The sequence below is a fragment of the Frankliniella occidentalis genome, unplaced genomic scaffold (genome assembly GCF_000697945.3).
Source record: "Frankliniella occidentalis isolate FOCC.00 unplaced genomic scaffold, Focc_3.1 Scaffold434, whole genome shotgun sequence".
Lineage (NCBI taxonomy): Eukaryota > Metazoa > Arthropoda > Insecta > Thysanoptera > Thripidae > Frankliniella > Frankliniella occidentalis.
Window position 1 is genome coordinate 142764 of NW_026267554.1, and position 17182 is coordinate 159945.

Below are 17182 nucleotides of genomic sequence, written 5' to 3' on the forward strand. Positions count from 1 at the left end.
TTTTATGATTCTTTCTATAAAGGACAGCAGCAGTTTGCTTTCTCATTTTGGGGGTATTTGTTAACAATGTTTGAAGGCTTATTATTGTTCAGTTACGCTTATGTCATCATTTAAGTATTCAACTCTGATTCCCACCACATGTTTTAGCTGTATGCAGTAGTTTTTAGCCGAAGAACTTTGTTGTTTGCTATCTTATCTTTGCACAATTTGTGACCACCAAACTTCCATTTGCAAGACTGAGTATTTCAATTCTTGTTGTTACATTCCTAATTGATACTTAATTACTGTATCCTTAATTTAAATAGTTCAGTTGTGTTTAATTTTTTGAGTGCATTTTAGAATATGTTTTGATATTTTGGCGTGAATACCTACTTCATTTTCTTTTTCTTTTCTGTTATCTTGTTTTACATTTGTTGTCAACTGGTCTCAGCATCATTCCAACCCAACGTATTGTTAGAACACCTATGAAATCTTATCCTTTATTTCATTACATGTGGTCTTCTTCACCACTGGTTGGAAATGTGTCATGTTTTTTGTTTTTATTACAACTCGCTCATATTTTCACAGTGCAATGTAATGTCAATTTCTTTTTATGTAAGTAAAGATGCTCATTAATGGTTGATTCTATATTTCCATAAGAGCTAATTCAATTCTTAAAACTCTTTGTCAAAAGATCTACTAAACATCTTATGATTGAAAGTAAATTAACACTCACGTCTAACTGAGCACTTTAAAACTTGGTTTTACCATCTTACTTATTGCATCCTATCATCAAAGTTACCTGTCCTTGGTCACTTCCATGCATTGTGTTTTGAAAAGATTGTCAAAGAAGCAGAAAGAATTTGTTAACCCAGGAGCAGTCACCAACATGCTAAATGTTTAAGTAACAAAATTTACATATTTAATTATTGTTATGATTAGAAATGTGATTGTGTAAAAATTAAACAAATTTTTAAAAAATCTTGCTGTTTAATTTTAATTGTTATCAAAATGTCCTCGTGCGACCTTCACCATCATCATCGTTCTGTACCTTGTACCTCATCAGGCAATGTCAATGTGCTTCCCAGGCGCCTGGGGAAGACCATGCAGGAAAAGTGGGAAATGTAACCGTGTTTTCACGTTTTCACTCACTAACCCAGTATAAGGGGTAGGCGAAAGAACATATAACGGTGCGACAACTGCACCCGCTTCCCTCGCCAGCCCCCTTACGCAAAACTGACGTTAAGGAGGTGCTTATATTCGGGATTCGGGGAGTTCCCTGAAGTTGACCGTTCCTCGGCATTGAAAGAAAAGGTACGGGCGGGGGCGGGAGAGTGCAAGAGTGCAACAACAATGAAAGACTAATGCAATAATGGAATCAGTTTCACCAACAACTGAACATTCAGACGATAATTTGACGTTGAGTTATTGATAATTTGACGTTGAGTTATAGGACTTTGTCTCCATCTCCAAAACCAGGCAAGTGAGTTTTATTTTTAAAAAATATGGTAGTAATGGGACGGTCGTCGGAGCTTCCTTCTGGATTGCCGAATTTAAATTATCAAATTCTACAATGCTCGTGCATTGCCAGACAACAAAAGGGGATCACTGGATCGCTACGGCAAGGTTCGTAGGACGCGAAGCGCGAAGTACGCGGTCTCAGCGCAAATCTGTCATCAGTCACAGGAACTCCTTGTCATCATCGTCATCATGCAGTTGTTTCGATCTGTCATTCCCCTCTACAACGTGCCATTATTCGTGAGTGTTTTCTTCTTTAAAAAAAAAAAAAATCTACTATGCTTATTCTTGTCCATGGTAAAAATAAATATCTAGAACTTAATAAATTTACATTACAGTATGGTGGATGTGCATCCTCTCCTGTAATTCAAAAGAGCTTCCAGGGGGTTCTCTCCTGTTGTAAATACTCATGTATTTCTGGATTTGTGAATCATCCTCTTAGTGGTCCACAGAATGCTCAAAGAGCATTGTCAGAGGTAGCATTATAGCAATATATTTTACCTTTACTTGTCTTTGCTCCATGCTTCTCTGGGACATCCATTTTGAGACCCTTTACCTCCATCTAGATTCGTCCAGAGAGAAATTTATACACAACTCCCTCAAGATACGACATTGATAATGCAGGGAGACTTATGGGGGCTGGAATGGCTACAATCGGGATAGCTGGCCCAGGTAAGTCAAATAAATGGGTATTAGAAACTAATGGGCTGTTTTACAGACCTTACACCATGTGGTACTTTTATCCGTTTCTTGAATTTTATTCCTGTTTCAGGTGCTGGAGTTGGCATTGTTTTTGGGAGCCTCATGTTTTCTTATTCACGTAATCCTAGCCTTAAAGGTTCCCTATTTTCCTATGCCATTCTAGGATTTGCTCTTACTGAGGCCATGGGACTTTTTGCTATTTTAATGGCATTTATTATTTTGTTCACTTAATTACACCTGCCATGTTCCATGTATTCTAATCAATTCCCTAGCCTTGTTTGAGGTGTTGAAGCACAAGCTTCATTTAACACTATTTTCTATCTTGTCTGAGTCAATGACTTTTCTTTGAGAATAAACAATTCATTTCAAATTTCTGTTATTCTTGGAAAAATCAGTGTTTAAAGAAATATGAATAGGGACACCAAGGAAAGTCAAACGAGCAAATGCAGGGATTCTTTCTATCCACAACTGTATTCATGAAACAAACAGTTACAGCAACATAGCTCCCAGCAATAATTTCTTAAAACAAGTAGCACATCTATAAAGGAGTAGGAAATCCGATAACCATCAAGTAGGCACAGCAGTAAGATTAAGAAGCACTCTCAACTTGTGCCTCCAGGCCTAGAGTGAGATGACAACCCTGTGGACAAGCCGTTTATGTATGAAAACCACTCACAAAAATAAACAAAAGCCATCAAAGACAGTCCCAAGAGTTATAACTAAAACTCAGAGGGTAAAGCCAGATAAGTAGAAACCAGAAAGGCCTCAAAGAAAAAAAAAGAAGGCTGTTGATTCATAAGGATATTTTTATTAGTTACCTTACATACAATGTTTTAGAGCAATAATCATAGACGTTTAAAATCAAGGACTACTGTTGTGAGAAGAGAAATACATGAAATGTGAATGAGTAAAATATAAATGAATTAATAAATGATGATGATCAACTCTACACAACTAGCTTCTTTTTTCACAAAATTTACAAAAGAAACTTGACCAGGAGCAAGAACTTTTGTCTTGCTACAAACTTAACAAAAAGAGAAAAAAAGGAAAGAGAAACAACAGATCCGTAGATAGATGACTTTACCAAACTCAGCAAGACAAAATTCTACTCCTGGCTATGGATTTAACAAAACCAGCAGTACTTTACATATAGTAAGCAATTCAATCTGGAAAATTATACAATTAAAACAAAGCCTCACATTGAATTCCTGCCATCCTTGTGGTGGGTCCTCTGGTACAGTATCTCATGAGGCCACATAAAATATGGAAAAATGGTGTCATTTTGCAAAACCGGAAAACAACAAAAAATAATCGGCAGTGGTTCTTCCTTAATTTCTACAGGTTTGTTCAGTCAGATTACTCACGCTCCACTTCAGATATCCTCATACAAATTGACAATTATCGTTTCTCTGCAATTAAAACGCAACCATGCAAGAGCAAACACCACATACAGTGAGTAGCTTCATTGAAGGTTGCTTAAACGGAATAGTATTCAACTTAAAATTATATCTGAATGGCGCTGGCTTCTTACATTTTCTAGCAAATACCTCAGTCGTCTCAAACATAGTTGGGTTTGCACCACACATACAAGTTCAAGTTGCAACCACATATCAAGTATTAATGTACCGGTAAGTCTCAAGTGTAGAAACAATAATGTAAGCAGAACTGATGGATTTTTCAAACATTATATACATTTGAGTTCCTTTGTAAAATGACTATCACGAATGGTACACAGACTAAAACACCAACAAAGATAGGCAGATGGACCACTGCTATTCTGGCACAGTGAGAAAGCCAGAGAACCAAGGCATTGGCAATGTCAAGACAAAAAAAAAAAAAAAAGGTAGGATACATAAAACGAAACCAAATATTGAACAAAAACAGAATTATCAATTGGCTTATCTCCGGGAGTGTATTTTGAGAGACCGTCAGACAGGTCAAAATAATTGAGACCATTAAATTTCCAGTAACATAGGATATGATTTATTGTCAGAATTATGTCAGCAAGGAAACACTATGACTTTGCAGTGACGCTGGTTCTCTGATGATGCTTACCCACTAAAGAAAAAAATCTATATATTAATGAATCACAATATTTGAACCACAGTCACTTACTTCATGGACGGCCGAGCTACACCTGAAGCTCTCAGTTCTTGTTTAACCTCCCAAAGTTATGGATTGGACGCAGGAAAATGGTGAGATGAAGAACCTAACTCGTTTCTGTACACAGAGTTGCACTTCAGCATTCAGAACAGGAACGAGTAGTACAAAGATTATACATTTAAACAGAATTGAGCAAAATTAGCAGCGACTTCTCTCTAACCTAATTCACTGCTCCACTTAACTGCATAGTGACAACCCATTACTTTGGCAAGTGACTGAGTAAACATAACAGACTTGGCGGCCATTCTCAGGTGACTCGGCTGCACATATCACATCACACACCTAGAAGAGGAGCGGGGCAGGCAGAAACCAAACCAAACAGGCTAATGGCTAGACTATGCTTTCAGTTAGACTGGTTGCTAGTTGGTTGAAAACCAACACAAGCACTTATCAGAACATCTAGCTGTACTAAATGACTTACTTTCACAAAACTGCTCATTCCATTCATAGGATGATATTCGGGCCATTTACTAAGCTTTGGTGATGCACTTAAATCTGGTAATGACTGTCCATTAATATTTTGTCCGAAGGAATGCTTTCAAAGGGCTCACTTCTCTTTTTGACAGACATTCGGTTCTCAGCCAAAACATAAATATCATCCTACGAATAGGCTTACATACATCAAGTTCAGTTGTGTTTAATGTTCAATAGAGATCCTAGTTGACTACTTGACAGCACAGGGTTTCTGCACATTCATGGCCAACAACTGTTACTGTACACAAGCAATTCAATAATTCACAAGATGACATTTATAATGAGTAACAGCTAGTGTTTCTTTTCTAATTTACCAATATTCACATCAAATTATTTTTAGAGGACACAGTGTTTAAGAATACAAAATCTTTTAAATCTCTTGAATGAAGGTATATGTTCTGTTACCATAAGTGCTTGTATCTTGATTTCTAGCGTGAAAGAATCCAATTGTCTAGTCCACTCACTGCTGTGGGAAAGGTAGTCTTCTACAGTAACACTCTCTCGTTTGCAATGGTACATAACATACAATAAGCCAAAACTTAAATCCTTTGGAAACAAAAAAAAAGAAAGAACAAAAGTCTTGAGCTTTAAAAGTCTCAGGCAAAACTAATTCCAAGAAACACTTGACAGGAGCACATGCATGATGCAACAATTAACCATGCTGTTGTGCACATACCACACTATCCACTGGTTGCAGCAGTGCAGTCTCACATCCATTAAAATAAGTTTTTCACTCTCACTCACAGGCACTCGCTCAAACATGCTTTCATTCACACATGGTACAGAAGTAACACACAGCTCTCGGAACATTTACATGTACACAAGACGACATGTGCTCTCACATAGGCACACATATTGGACAAAATTTACAATATACTTTTTTTAATATATACTTTCTCTTAATGAAGCATTTCCCATCCAAACATGAGGCAAAGGTAAATAAAAACTAATAGACAAAAGTAAAATTAATACACCTTTTTAAAATATTTTCAAACTATCAATCCTTGTTTGTCATTATCTGGTCTAAGCTTGAATAAGGTTGATAGTTAAGTGTGTATTAAACCCCATCCACTCAGGTGAACCATTCTTTGCACTTCCTCCGGTTAAAACATGCTTTTGAAAACTTCAATCCCTACAAACTCTTACAACTGAAGTATTTTAATTGATACCTTAGTTGGAATACATAAGAGTGGATGAAATTATACACAAAACCAAAACAAGCATCAAATGAGTAAGGAGTGGTCACAACAGTTTAAGCACTGAAGTACAATAGACTCAAGTTAGTCACCTTTCCTCACATGGAGCACGAGCACGTATGGTACATGAAATAACACACCTGGCAGACTGACCAAGCTACTGATTATGTACACCTGTATATCCCAAGTTCAAGCACCTATGCTATTCAAAACAAGTTTTCTTCTCTTTTTCTATAAAAGCAACACACAACTTTAATTTCACTGTATCAAAAAACACCATTCATAATTTTTACCATTTTTATTCAAACAATGATTTTTATCACAAACACCTGTTCAAGGCCGAGCCTGGACATTAGTTCATGGGGTTTTGGTCCAGGGAGTCGGTTTGAGGGGGTGGGGTTAAGGTAGGGCATTGCTGCATGGAGAGGTAGAAAACCAATTTGCTTCCTGATCATGTACTAAAGATGAGTTATCACCATGGCACTAATTTGAGGTCAGCATGTGCATAGTGGAGAGAGGTGCAGCTGTGCAGGGTGGTGTGTGTCATGCCATGACATCGCTGTAGTCTCAAGCTGCCCGAAATTTAATGTCTCAGGATGCCATAACATTATCTTATATCTTCTTAATTTTTTCGCCCACAACAACAGGGTTGTTGCGGCGAATTTCCTGTGCCCCGAGCTCCCGGTAGTCAAAGGTACATTCGTGCTTGTCACTGTATCGATGCATCGCACAAAAGAGACCCCCACATCGACATTCGAACCCTGGAAATAACAAGGCAAAGTTAATTACAGAGGTAAAAAGAATCCACCAAAATGGATTGAACACAATGCGTGCGGGGATTAATGAAAATTAAAGTTACATTTATCAGAATGGCTTTGAGATTAACAATGCCATAGAGAGGGGACTACAGGCAAGTATCTCATGAAATAAACAAGAAAACAAATACAAATCATAATAGGTGAAAGTAAAAGTGACCCATACCTGTAAGTCCGACCTTCTTGCGGCATGTTGCACAGCGGTTCTTCTTCCTTTTTCCATCCTTGTCTTGTGAATCTTTGCCATCAAAGCTGCTGTCATCACCCTCTGCATTTGAGGCACAGTCTGCATTGCTACCTGCACCCTCACCATTTTCAGAGCTTGTCTGTAATCAGTAAAATGTAAATATTAGGGTGGAAAAGGTACAAAAGCATTTGAATCTTTTCAGAAGAAAATTCTTACAGAACATGGAAGTGGAAGGGCAGTACCACTTCCACTAGATGTCATTTTGATAGAAATTTATTTATTAATATTGTAAATATTGAAAATCTGAACCCCACCCCCTCAACCATCATCTTTAAATGACAAGGAAAGAAGTGCCTATGCACCTTTCTCTTGGCAACAGAGTGCTTCAACAATGGTAAAAAAATGACAATGCAGATACAAGTACTCAGCATGTTCCAGCTTTATGGATGGATTTAAAAAAATACAACATTTTGAGATTAACATACCTCTTTACTGCAAAGGTCTGAAATTACAGGGATGGTAGGTAAAGCTGTATCAACAGCTGAGGCTACTGTTGATGCAGATACAAAAGGTCCATTATTGCTGCTTGATGCTGTTGAAGCAGCTGGTGATGAGACTGGAGGTTGCTGCACACAGAACAAATTCAAAAATATTACATATTGCTACTTGTTATAGGCCAAACCAAGCAACTTAATGTAATTTCATAACATACTTGTTTCTTTTTTAATGCTTCCTTATAACAGAGCGAGCAGAGCCCGTCTGTGGCTGGAGACCCGTAGAATCCACACCCAGATCTACACTGCGTCTGCATCTGGTTCGACTCCCTCTCCATCGCTAACGGGTAGTTTCGCAGTTGTGCGGACGGAAAGATATTGAAAATGAAAGAGAATCTTTGATATTCAGTCTTCTATCCTCGTCAGTAAATCAGCAACCCTGCAACATAAAAAATAAACAAAACGTTAGACGTTTGGAAGTACACAAAACATTCCCAATCCCTTCGGTACCACACCCCACCGCAAATTTCGATTTGAAAGTCGTGCGTCCGAGTTGTTTTCTCGAATGAGTACGTACTGCTGCTACGGCGCAGCTGAAGGTGATGTGACGTCACAGCCACGCGCAGCCACTACTGTACACCTCCCGCTCGCCATGGACCGGGGGGGCCGGGATCCCGGGGCCGGCGACTAGGCTAGAGGCTGGGCTAAATTAATGCGCGCCCAGCAGCAAATCGATATCAGTTCAAACAGCGAGTGCATCGAAACGCAAGCTGCGGGGAGATCGGCAGACAAGGCAAGAGGCCGCGGCTCTCGGCAAAGGAAAATTGGAAGGAAAAGGGGAGGGGGGGTGGGGGGGAGCTTCGCTGCGCGGGCCGCGCGCTGCGCCACGCCGCCAGGCCACGCTGGCACGCCGCGAGGGACACCCAACTGGTTCACCTTTCGCCGACACCGCGCGAGGCAGCAGGCGCCACGCCATCGCACACTTTCAAATACACGACGACGGGCGTTTCGAGTGTTTTCGCGGCGCGGCCAGAAAGGTGGCCACCAGCGGGGCCCAGAGGCCCAGCCCAGCGCGAGCGTGGAGGAGGAGAGGGCGTGACGTCACGCCAAACGCGGAGCCGCGTCACCACCCGCGCGACGTCAGAGCGGCCCGGCGCGGCCGCGTGACGTCACGCCAGCCACGCGCCGCGTCACGTCGTCGTTGTTCGCGGAGATGATACATATATATAGTGCGTGAGTGAGACACCGGCGGGGAAGTCCCACCGCGATCAAACGTGAAAATAACGAATCATCGCGGTGACAGTGTGGGGAGGGTGGACGGCTATCAGGGGGAGGGCCGCCACGTCACCACCACCACCAGCCGTCACCGGGGCTCTCAGCCGCAGCTCCGCACGCGGATGGTCACGCGGTGGGCGGGCCACCACCAGGACGACACACCGCGCAGCGCACACACAGGCCCAAGAAAGGCTAACCGAGACAATGGCGAATCCACCTTCCACGGACAGGTAAGAAAGGAAAAGGGAAGCTGCTGGCGCGAGGCGCGCAGCAGCGCACCCACTCTCCGCCCCGGCTTCCCATGAGCAGGAGGAGGTGGAGGAGGAGGAGGGCGCCCCCATGCATGCGACTCGCTCGCTGCACCGCCAGCCCAGCCCGGCGCAGCGCCATAAACAGTACAGTGCTGCACTTTATGCGCCACACGTGCCGCCCGGTGCGTGCCAACGGGTAGGAAGTGCTGCTCGGGCAGGGGGCGGGCAGGGGGGCCGGCCTCCACACCGGCCACACGGCTGACGGACGGCCCCGTCAGGCAGGCACAGCCCCGGGACAAAGCTGCCGCTGCAGCCAATCGCACGGACGGGATGAGAGATCAGATGACGCAGTGGTGCGAGGACGACGAGGCGAGCGAGGTGGGAGAGGAGAGGCAAGGCGGATCATCTCGGCAGCGCATCCATCCCACCACCACCACACCAGGCTGCTGCCATCTGCTTGTGGGAGGGCCGCCAGGCCAGGGCGGATAGGAGCTGCGCACACGAGCACGGCCGCGGCGTGGCGCAGCCAGCGGGCGGAGCTCGGGACAAGGAGACAAAGGCGACCTTGTTTGGATTCAAGTGCAAGGGAGTGCGACGAGACGAGGCAAGGTGAGGCCGCAGGCAGGCAGGCTATTGCTCGTGCAGACTGCCGGCTGGCCCCCGTCCAGCCCCGCCGCGGGCCGCGCCGCGCCACCGCGCGTGCAAGCATGCGCCGCAAACCACAATTGCACGAGGGGCCACGCGGGTATAGAGCCACGCACACACGGGCCGACCGGGAGTCAGTCGCGGGGCAGCAGAGCAAGAAGCCACCGGGTTCAGGGGTGGTGGAAACTCACCGGCGACGTGGCATACGGGGAACCAACCGCGATGAGCTGATCGCCAGAATATGCTGACATCGATAAAAGGGGGGTACTTACGAGGCGAGGGGGAGGGAGGGGGGCCAAGTAAAGTCACGGCCAAACTCGCCGGTTTCTTCACAGCTCGCCGAGCACGCCGCCACACCAGTGCACTCAGAGCCAAGTGCATTGGGGATGGAGGCAGGGAGGGATGGAGGGGGGCTGGGCTGCGACGGCATGGTGATCAGCTGCTCGCCGGGGGTGAGGGGTGGGAGGGAGGGAGCGTTCTCACCCCCTCCCCCTCCTCCCCACCGTCTAGACGGGGAGGGTAGGGGAGGAGGTGGAGGAGGGGTGCGACGAGCTGAGGGGTGAGGAGGAGGCGGGGCGGGCCCGGCCCGGGGGGCCCGCCCAGTCATATGATTCGAGCGGGGAGGGAGGGTGGGAGGGGTGTCGGATGAAAGCAGCTCGTCCACCTCCGCCTCCTCCTTGAACTGCACTGCACTGCTTTTCCCAGGAATTTGCCTCCCTTAGACTAAACGGCGCAAGGGCGGGCAAGCTGAATAAAAGCAGAGCAAGGCTCTTTGGCTCGCACTTTGGCGACGCTCGCGGACGTACGTACTTTACGTACCGTACGTTCGTTCCACCGCGCCAGCAGAGTGTCCCCCGCGGCGCACAAAGGAAGCAGGCGAAGCAGGCGACTGCAAAAGCGACCGAGTGGAGCAAGCGAGAGCGGCGGACTCGCGGCCGGTCCTGTCGCCGTTTCGCAAGGACCGGGCGGGGCGGGGCCGCGGGCCACAGCAGCAGGCAGCTTGCGGACCGCTCGCTTGGCGCAAATCATCATAATTATACCGGCGCTGCTAAAGCAATGGCGCTGCCAGCTGCACTGCCAGCAGAGAGGAGGAGCTCCCCCGGGGCAGCAGCGTCAGGACCATCACGGCGCAGGTGCAGCGCGCAGCGCATCGCATCGCGCTCACACCACCAGTGGCGGAGGACCATCACGATGCCGATCCAGCCATACAGCCACCTCAAAACCAATACGCCATACTTTCACTGGCCTCCCAGGACGCGACACGCCGCCAACGCCGCCGTAACCTTCGCGGCCTCCTTTTCCTCCTCCTCCTGCTGCTGCCGCCGCCGCCGCTGCACGTCCTTGCCGAACGTGGCCTAAAAACGCGTGGCCAGGCCGGGCGGGGCGGGGTGCGGGGCGATGGGCCGGGCTGCGGGGCGGCGGCGGCGGCGTTAGTGGTTGCGCAACGCCTAGGTAAAGGCCCCTCGGCGCCTTCGCGGGCACCACCACCAGCAGGTCCGCCAAGGTCTAGGACCAACAACAGCTGTGCGCGGCGGCGGTGCGCAAGCAAGAGAAGGGAGGGCGACCGACGGCGCCCGCGAGAGAGGAGGAAGACGACAGCAACGTCATGCAGGCGGGAGCTTCTCCGGGGGCCTCCGCACCTGCAGCGGCGGCAGGCGCGGCCGCGGCGCGGCGGGGCGTAGGAATGCCCATTGGCCGACATACATGTCCCCGCGAAGTAACGGGGTGGCGCCCCGGGGGAAAGGGGGAGGAGGGGGGCGGCAGTGTTGCGTCGTGTCGCGTTGCGTCGGGCAGGAGGGGCGTTGGGGCGGGGCGGGGCGGCGGCGGCGTTGCCTGCCCAGGACCGTCTACTACTACAACTAGAGGAGGCCGGCGATCCGGCAACGCCGCGCGGCCCGCGCGCTCCGATCCAACCAGCCCAGCAGCAGCAGCGGAGCAGCAGCAGCAGGAACGGGCTGAGCTGGGCTTGGGCCTGCCTCGCTCCGCAGAGCACGGCCAGCACGGCGTGCACGACGGCCCGGCCCTGGGCCACGCCATCATCAATGGGGGAGCCCGCGACACCAACCCCCCAGGTCCCCAGGTGCACTAAACTCCTTTTTACGGGCCAGCCGGAAACGGGGGAGGATTCCGTCATCCGTCACGAAATGAGGAAAGCTAAGATTTGGGAGAGAATAGAGTGTGGGGAGAGAAGGAGGGGGAGGACGTAATCACCACCATTACCCCAAACCCCCTACACACACGTGGGTAAGGATAGAGATGAGAGGAAGAGGGTGTAGTAAAACCGGATAGACCAGACCACCCCGTAGAGCAGTATTAAAGTTGCCGCCGGGGAAGGAAAAGGGAAGAAGGTTAAAGGTCCGCGGGCACGTACGTACAGTACAGTCCGAGCCAGCTGGAGCCGCGGGGGTGGCAGGGAGGGAGGGGTCACAATAACACCCACCCCTCTCCCACCCACCGCGCGCATCACCCAGAGCACAGCAGCGGGCGGACGCCGCGGGCGGCGCTTCACCACCGACCCGCCGCCCCCGCCGTCCGTCCCCGGGACAGAAAATGAATAAGAACAAGAAGTACCCAACCAAGGCTGAAAGAAAAAGAGGCTGGACGGGCAGGAAACGAGCCCAGGAGGGAGCCCCGCGGTAGCTGGCTGCCCTTACTGCCCCCCCCCCCCCCCCCCCCTGGCCAGCCGTCCGGCAAGCCAGCCAGGTGCAGCCAATGAGCCCCCCTCTCCGCCATGAAGCCACCCCACCTCATCCATGGATGGAGCTCCCCCGAGGGTTGGCGAAGGGCGGGGCGGGGCTCGAACCTCCTCGGCCGCAGGCCAGCCCGTCGGCGGACACGGCCGATCCGAAGCCGGGGTTCGATCGCCAGACTGGCGTGCAGCAGGCAAGGCATGGCTGACGCTCCACCACAGTCGCGCTAGAGAAGCCAACCCGACCCCGCGGGAAGGAAAAGGGGGAAGGGCGGGCGGGGCGGGGCGGGTGCAGTGCAGCCAGGCACGGCCAGACACGTGCAGCCGAGGGGAGGGCATCGACCCTGGAGTGGGATGAGAGACCCCCACACGCGGCCCGGCCCGGGCGTCAGCTGTTCCGCGCGACAGCGTGGCGCGGCGTGGCGTGGCGGCCCGCGGCGCCGCGACCCTTTAATGCAGCGGGTTAAAAGGTCGCGAGGCAACCCGGCTGCTGCTGCTGCTGCTTGGTAAGAACGCGCCGTCGTGCGCGTCTTGCGGGCGACCTTGCGGCCGGAGCGGCGCGGCGTGGCGAGCCACGCGCCGCCACGCGCCAGCCAGGGCGTAACTACACCGCGGCGCACCTGCACGCGGAGGAGGGGCGGGGTGGGCGCCGCCGGCGTTGGGGCAGGGCAGGGGCGGGCGGCGGAAGTGGAGAAAAAGGGACAGGAAGGGAGGCGATGGCAGGGATGGGCAAGGGAAGGCCAAACCATCACCACCAGCCGCGCCCCTGCCCGGCACACTGCGAAAGTGAAACGCCTTTGGCGTGGCGGAGCGGGGCGTCCGGCGGCCTGCATATCGACCAGACCAGCGCTGCTCGCCCTGCTGCATCGACCAGCAGGGGCCCGGACAGTCCGCCCACGAAGAGGAAGTGCACGAGCGAGGCCAGCAGACTAGCCGCCAGCCCGGCCGGCGGCCGTTCAGCGCAAGATAAAAATGCTGATAGTCGCCGCCACCGCACGCATATTAACTTTTACTTCCACATTTCCGACAAAAAGCCTCATCATCGCGTCGCGCCTGCTGGTGCGCGGCCTTGGCGTTGGGGGTCACTGCTCCGTCTGCAGCCCATCCGCCGCAGAGGCACTCTGCCCGCCCCGCCCGGCCCCGCCGCGGCCTCCGTTGGCCATTACGGCTGCATTAGAGTATCGACTGGGGGCCGCGCGGCAGGCAGGCGGCAGCTCCACCGCGGCGACACCTGCCTGGCTGTGACGATAATAAAAGTGGATGCTTGGCGCGGCATTGGTGCCGTGATGCAACGGGCCCAGAGAGCTTCCCACCAACCACCACCACCACCACGGTGTCCGGCCGGAGGCGCCGCGGCGCGGGCCCCGCGCCGCCCCGCGGCCGCTCGACACTGACCCTATTCGGAGCGCCAGGGCCGGGCCGGGCCTGGCGGGACACGCCCCCTCGGGCTGTTGTGCACCAAGGCTCAAAGCAGTGCTCGATACACACACATACGCCGTGCTGCTGGCTATGACCACTCTCCTCTCTCACTCTCTAGAGTCGCCCCGCCGCTCCACCCGCCACTCCCTCATTAGCGCTCGTTAGCCGACACGGCAGAGGACCGCGACACAAACGGCCTCGACGGCCAGGCCAGGGGCGCCAAGGTCGCGAACAGAGACTGTCCGTCCGGCTGTTTGTCTGTCCCCGCGCCGCCAGCGAGCGTACACCCAACAAAACACACAGCGAGCGCGACAATGTCCTCATCACTACAGTCTGCTCCGAGAGGTCCGCCTGTCTCCTCCGTCAGCCTCCCTAGCAAACACCTGCTGCTCGAGCGCCCCCCAGAGTCCCCTGTCTGTCTGTTCTGGGCCGGCTCCGCTATCAACAGCGCCCCATTTCATTATCATACCGCAACAAAGTTGGTAAAAATAGCGCCGCGCGCCTCGCGTCGGAAAAAATAATGACAGTAAAGAAGCCGCCGCGGCAGCTGCAAGGCTTTCCTCGCCCTGCATAAAGTACCGCGCGCCCGGGATGCATTTGGGAGCGGATGAGGCGGCGGGCGGGCCGCACAGTGAAAGTCCACCACCACCACCGCGGCGGCGCATACCGCACAGCGCGCGCAGGCTCCGCGGCGGCTGATTCTATGAAAATGAGAGTGCAGGCGGCCGGAGCAGAAGGGAGCAGGGCTCTGCGCGGCCCCGCCTCTCCCACGACACGCGCCCAACGGCGCCCAACGCACTCACACGACCACACGACCACACAATATGCCGCCGAGAAATATTCAACTTCATTTTCCAGCCCCGTCGACCTCCATATACGGTATTGTATACGAATGCGTTTGCATGATGTCGGTTTGGTAGTTGAGTCTGTTTTTGGGTGCATTGCTCCCAACTCGTTCCTCTCTCTCCTCTTATATTTCACATTTTACCATCTAAGTACTAAGACGAACGTCCCCTCGACGACGTACCCTTCCCCTCGCGAATCGCTCACGGTGCCACTGTTAAGCCACGACGCAAAGTCCCCGTCGGGACGCGTCCGTCCATCCGTCCCGTATACCTTTCTCTTGCACACCGCCAGCTGCACATGCGCGGCAGCCGCTGCCTCAGCGCGGGACCACCAGCCTCACCTGCAACAGACAGACACACAACGGTCAGCGACGGGCTCAGCACACACAAGTACCGCGGCAAAGAGGAGGAGGAGGAGCAGGAGCGATGCCCCCAGCAGGCATGCAAGCGGGCAGGCAGGCAGGAGCGGGAAATAAAATAAAAAAAACGACACGGGAGGGAATGGGGGCGGGGAGTGTGGGGAGAGGGGAGAGGGAGAAGGGGAGAAGGGAGCGGGGGCGTCGGCCTCGGTGGTCGTCCGGAGGGTCAACAGCACCGAGAAGAGTGTGCCCCCGGGTCGGTAGCGGAGGAGGTGGCGGTGTGGTGGTGGTGAAGGTGGTGGCGGTGGTCAGCCTCCGCCCGCGGCAAGGCGGGGCTGGACGCCCTCCTCACTGACGGCGCGGACCACCAGCAGAGGTACACATCCCACAAACACCACTTCAAGGCACACACTCTTCTTCACGAACTCGAGCGGGTGCGATCAATATCAACCGGAGTGCCCTCGCCACCCGCGAGCGCTATGTGAAGCTGAAGCTGCTGGCACCTCCCCGACGGCGTCGGTGGTGAGGTGAAATCACACTCCCCGCCCTCACGTCGAGAGCGGCCGACACGGAGCCCGGCCGGGCGGAGAGCCGCGTTCACTCACCCTGCCAAGGCCAACAAAGACAGGTCGACAGCCACAATGTGATCGGGACGGACGGGCCCTCCTCGCTCTGCCGTCAGCCGCGCGCCAGCCGCGCCCCGCCAAACCCGTTCCCCCGTAATCGAGCCGGATCGCACAGAAGTAAGAAAAATAAAAAACATGTCAAAGACGAAGACTCGCGGTGGCTGCCGGCAGCGCTGTCTACGGCCAGCCCGGGGCTCCGGGCCGCCTCCAAGACCTTCTGCACACCACCACAACGGCCGACCTCGAGGGGCAGCTCCCCGTTGTAGAAAGGCCGGGCTTCACCAGCGGGGGATGGCACATTGATAATAATTGTGCACCACCTGGCACCTGGCGGGCCGGCAATTGATGCGGTAGCATACAGGAAATGCTGAGCCGCCGAGCCTGGCCAAGCCTGGCCGAGCCCCTGCCCCGACCACATCGGGGGCCGCTGACTCACGCCGTCCGTCCGTGTAGTAGTACGACTCATACGGGCCTGCTGGCCGAGCCGCGAGCTTACCTCCGGGTAACCTCCCCGGCCGCACCTGCGCAGCGCACTCCCAGCCCGTGCGTTCGTTACACGTCCCACACCACCGTGCACCAGTACAGAGGCCGGCCACAACCGACATGAAAAATTCACAACGCCCTGTTTGCTACTTTTCCTACTTCCCAAACTCTCCCAGAAAATGAATGGAGAGCGAACACAAAGTGGGGCGGGGGGACACGCGATACTCAATAGCGTCGAGCAAAGGGCACGACAAACATTAAATGACACCGTCTCTGCCGCCGAGCGCGGAACCAGATCGCGCCCGCACAACGCCCCCCGGTGCGCTTGGGCTTGGACTTTGAGCCGTGCGACTAAAGCCCCCGCGCGGGCCGCCGCCTGGCCCGACTCGGCGCGACTCCCCTTCCGGACAACCTCGGCCAAAATAGCATTCATTCCACTGCAGCCGATTTAGCGGCGGCGACGACGACACGACCTCCGGGGCCGCTCCGACCGCAGGCAGTCTGCTGCGCGCGCGCCTCGACTTTCGCGCTCTCTTAGCCCGGCCGACTCCAACTCGCTCCACATTGTGGTCAAAGGCCATAACATCGCGCTCGATCGCAAAAAATGGTATTATACGGAGCAAGGCGATCGGCATCGACGGAAACCTACAAAAGCCCGACGGCAGCCACTCCAACAAGAGACCAGCGGCGAAGCCCGCAGAACAAGCAACGCCCCCCCCCCTCCAAACCAGCTCCTCTATTTCCTCACGCCGCTAGCGGGAGCAGCGGAGTGGACTTTGCTCCCCACCAGCAGCTCTGGCTTTAAGCGCCTGGGGGGAGAGAAAGGGAGGGGGCAGGGGCACGCGAAAGGAGGAGGGGGAGAGAGAAGGGGGCAGAGCCAGGGGGGCCCAAGTCGACGCGCGCGCGCGCGGGAGAAAGAGAGAGAGAGGAGAGTGGCGGAGGAGGAGATCCGGCAACGCCGGCAGCTGAGAGCGAGACAGGAAGTGCCATGCCGCCTCTCAAAACATGTTTACATCGGCGGGGCGGAGCGGGGCGCAAAAGGAGGGGATGTGGGAAGGGGGG

At 52.7% G+C, this 17182-nt stretch overlaps 2 protein-coding genes across 3 annotated transcripts; one reads left to right on the plus strand and one right to left on the minus strand.

The window, feature by feature from the left end:
• The first annotated feature begins 1433 nt into the window (after window positions 1-1433).
• LOC113218030 (ATP synthase lipid-binding protein, mitochondrial-like) lies at window positions 1434-2982 on the plus strand. 2 transcript variants are annotated; one of them, XM_026438175.2, is made up of 4 exons: window positions 1434-1737; window positions 1836-1973; window positions 2064-2169; window positions 2270-2982. In XM_026438175.2, exons 1-4 carry the CDS (start codon window positions 1690-1692, stop codon window positions 2428-2430), a joined length of 453 nt encoding a protein of 150 aa, XP_026293960.1. In that variant the 5' UTR covers window positions 1434-1689; the 3' UTR covers window positions 2431-2982. The 2 variants fall into 2 exon arrangements, with proteins under 2 accessions (XP_026293960.1, XP_052130727.1); XM_052274767.1 differs by lacking the exon at window positions 1434-1737 and having other exon boundaries at window positions 1747-1973.
• A 5-nt stretch (window positions 2983-2987) lies between these two features.
• LOC113218028 (AN1-type zinc finger protein 6) lies at window positions 2988-7967 on the minus strand (the record flags this gene model as incomplete). Its single annotated transcript, XM_052274766.1, is given in 4 exon segments — window positions 2988-6793; window positions 7014-7173; window positions 7520-7660; window positions 7747-7967. Coding segments are annotated over 4 exon segments (570 nt in total). The 3' UTR covers window positions 2988-6644.
• Between the last annotated feature and the right edge of the window lie 9215 nt (window positions 7968-17182).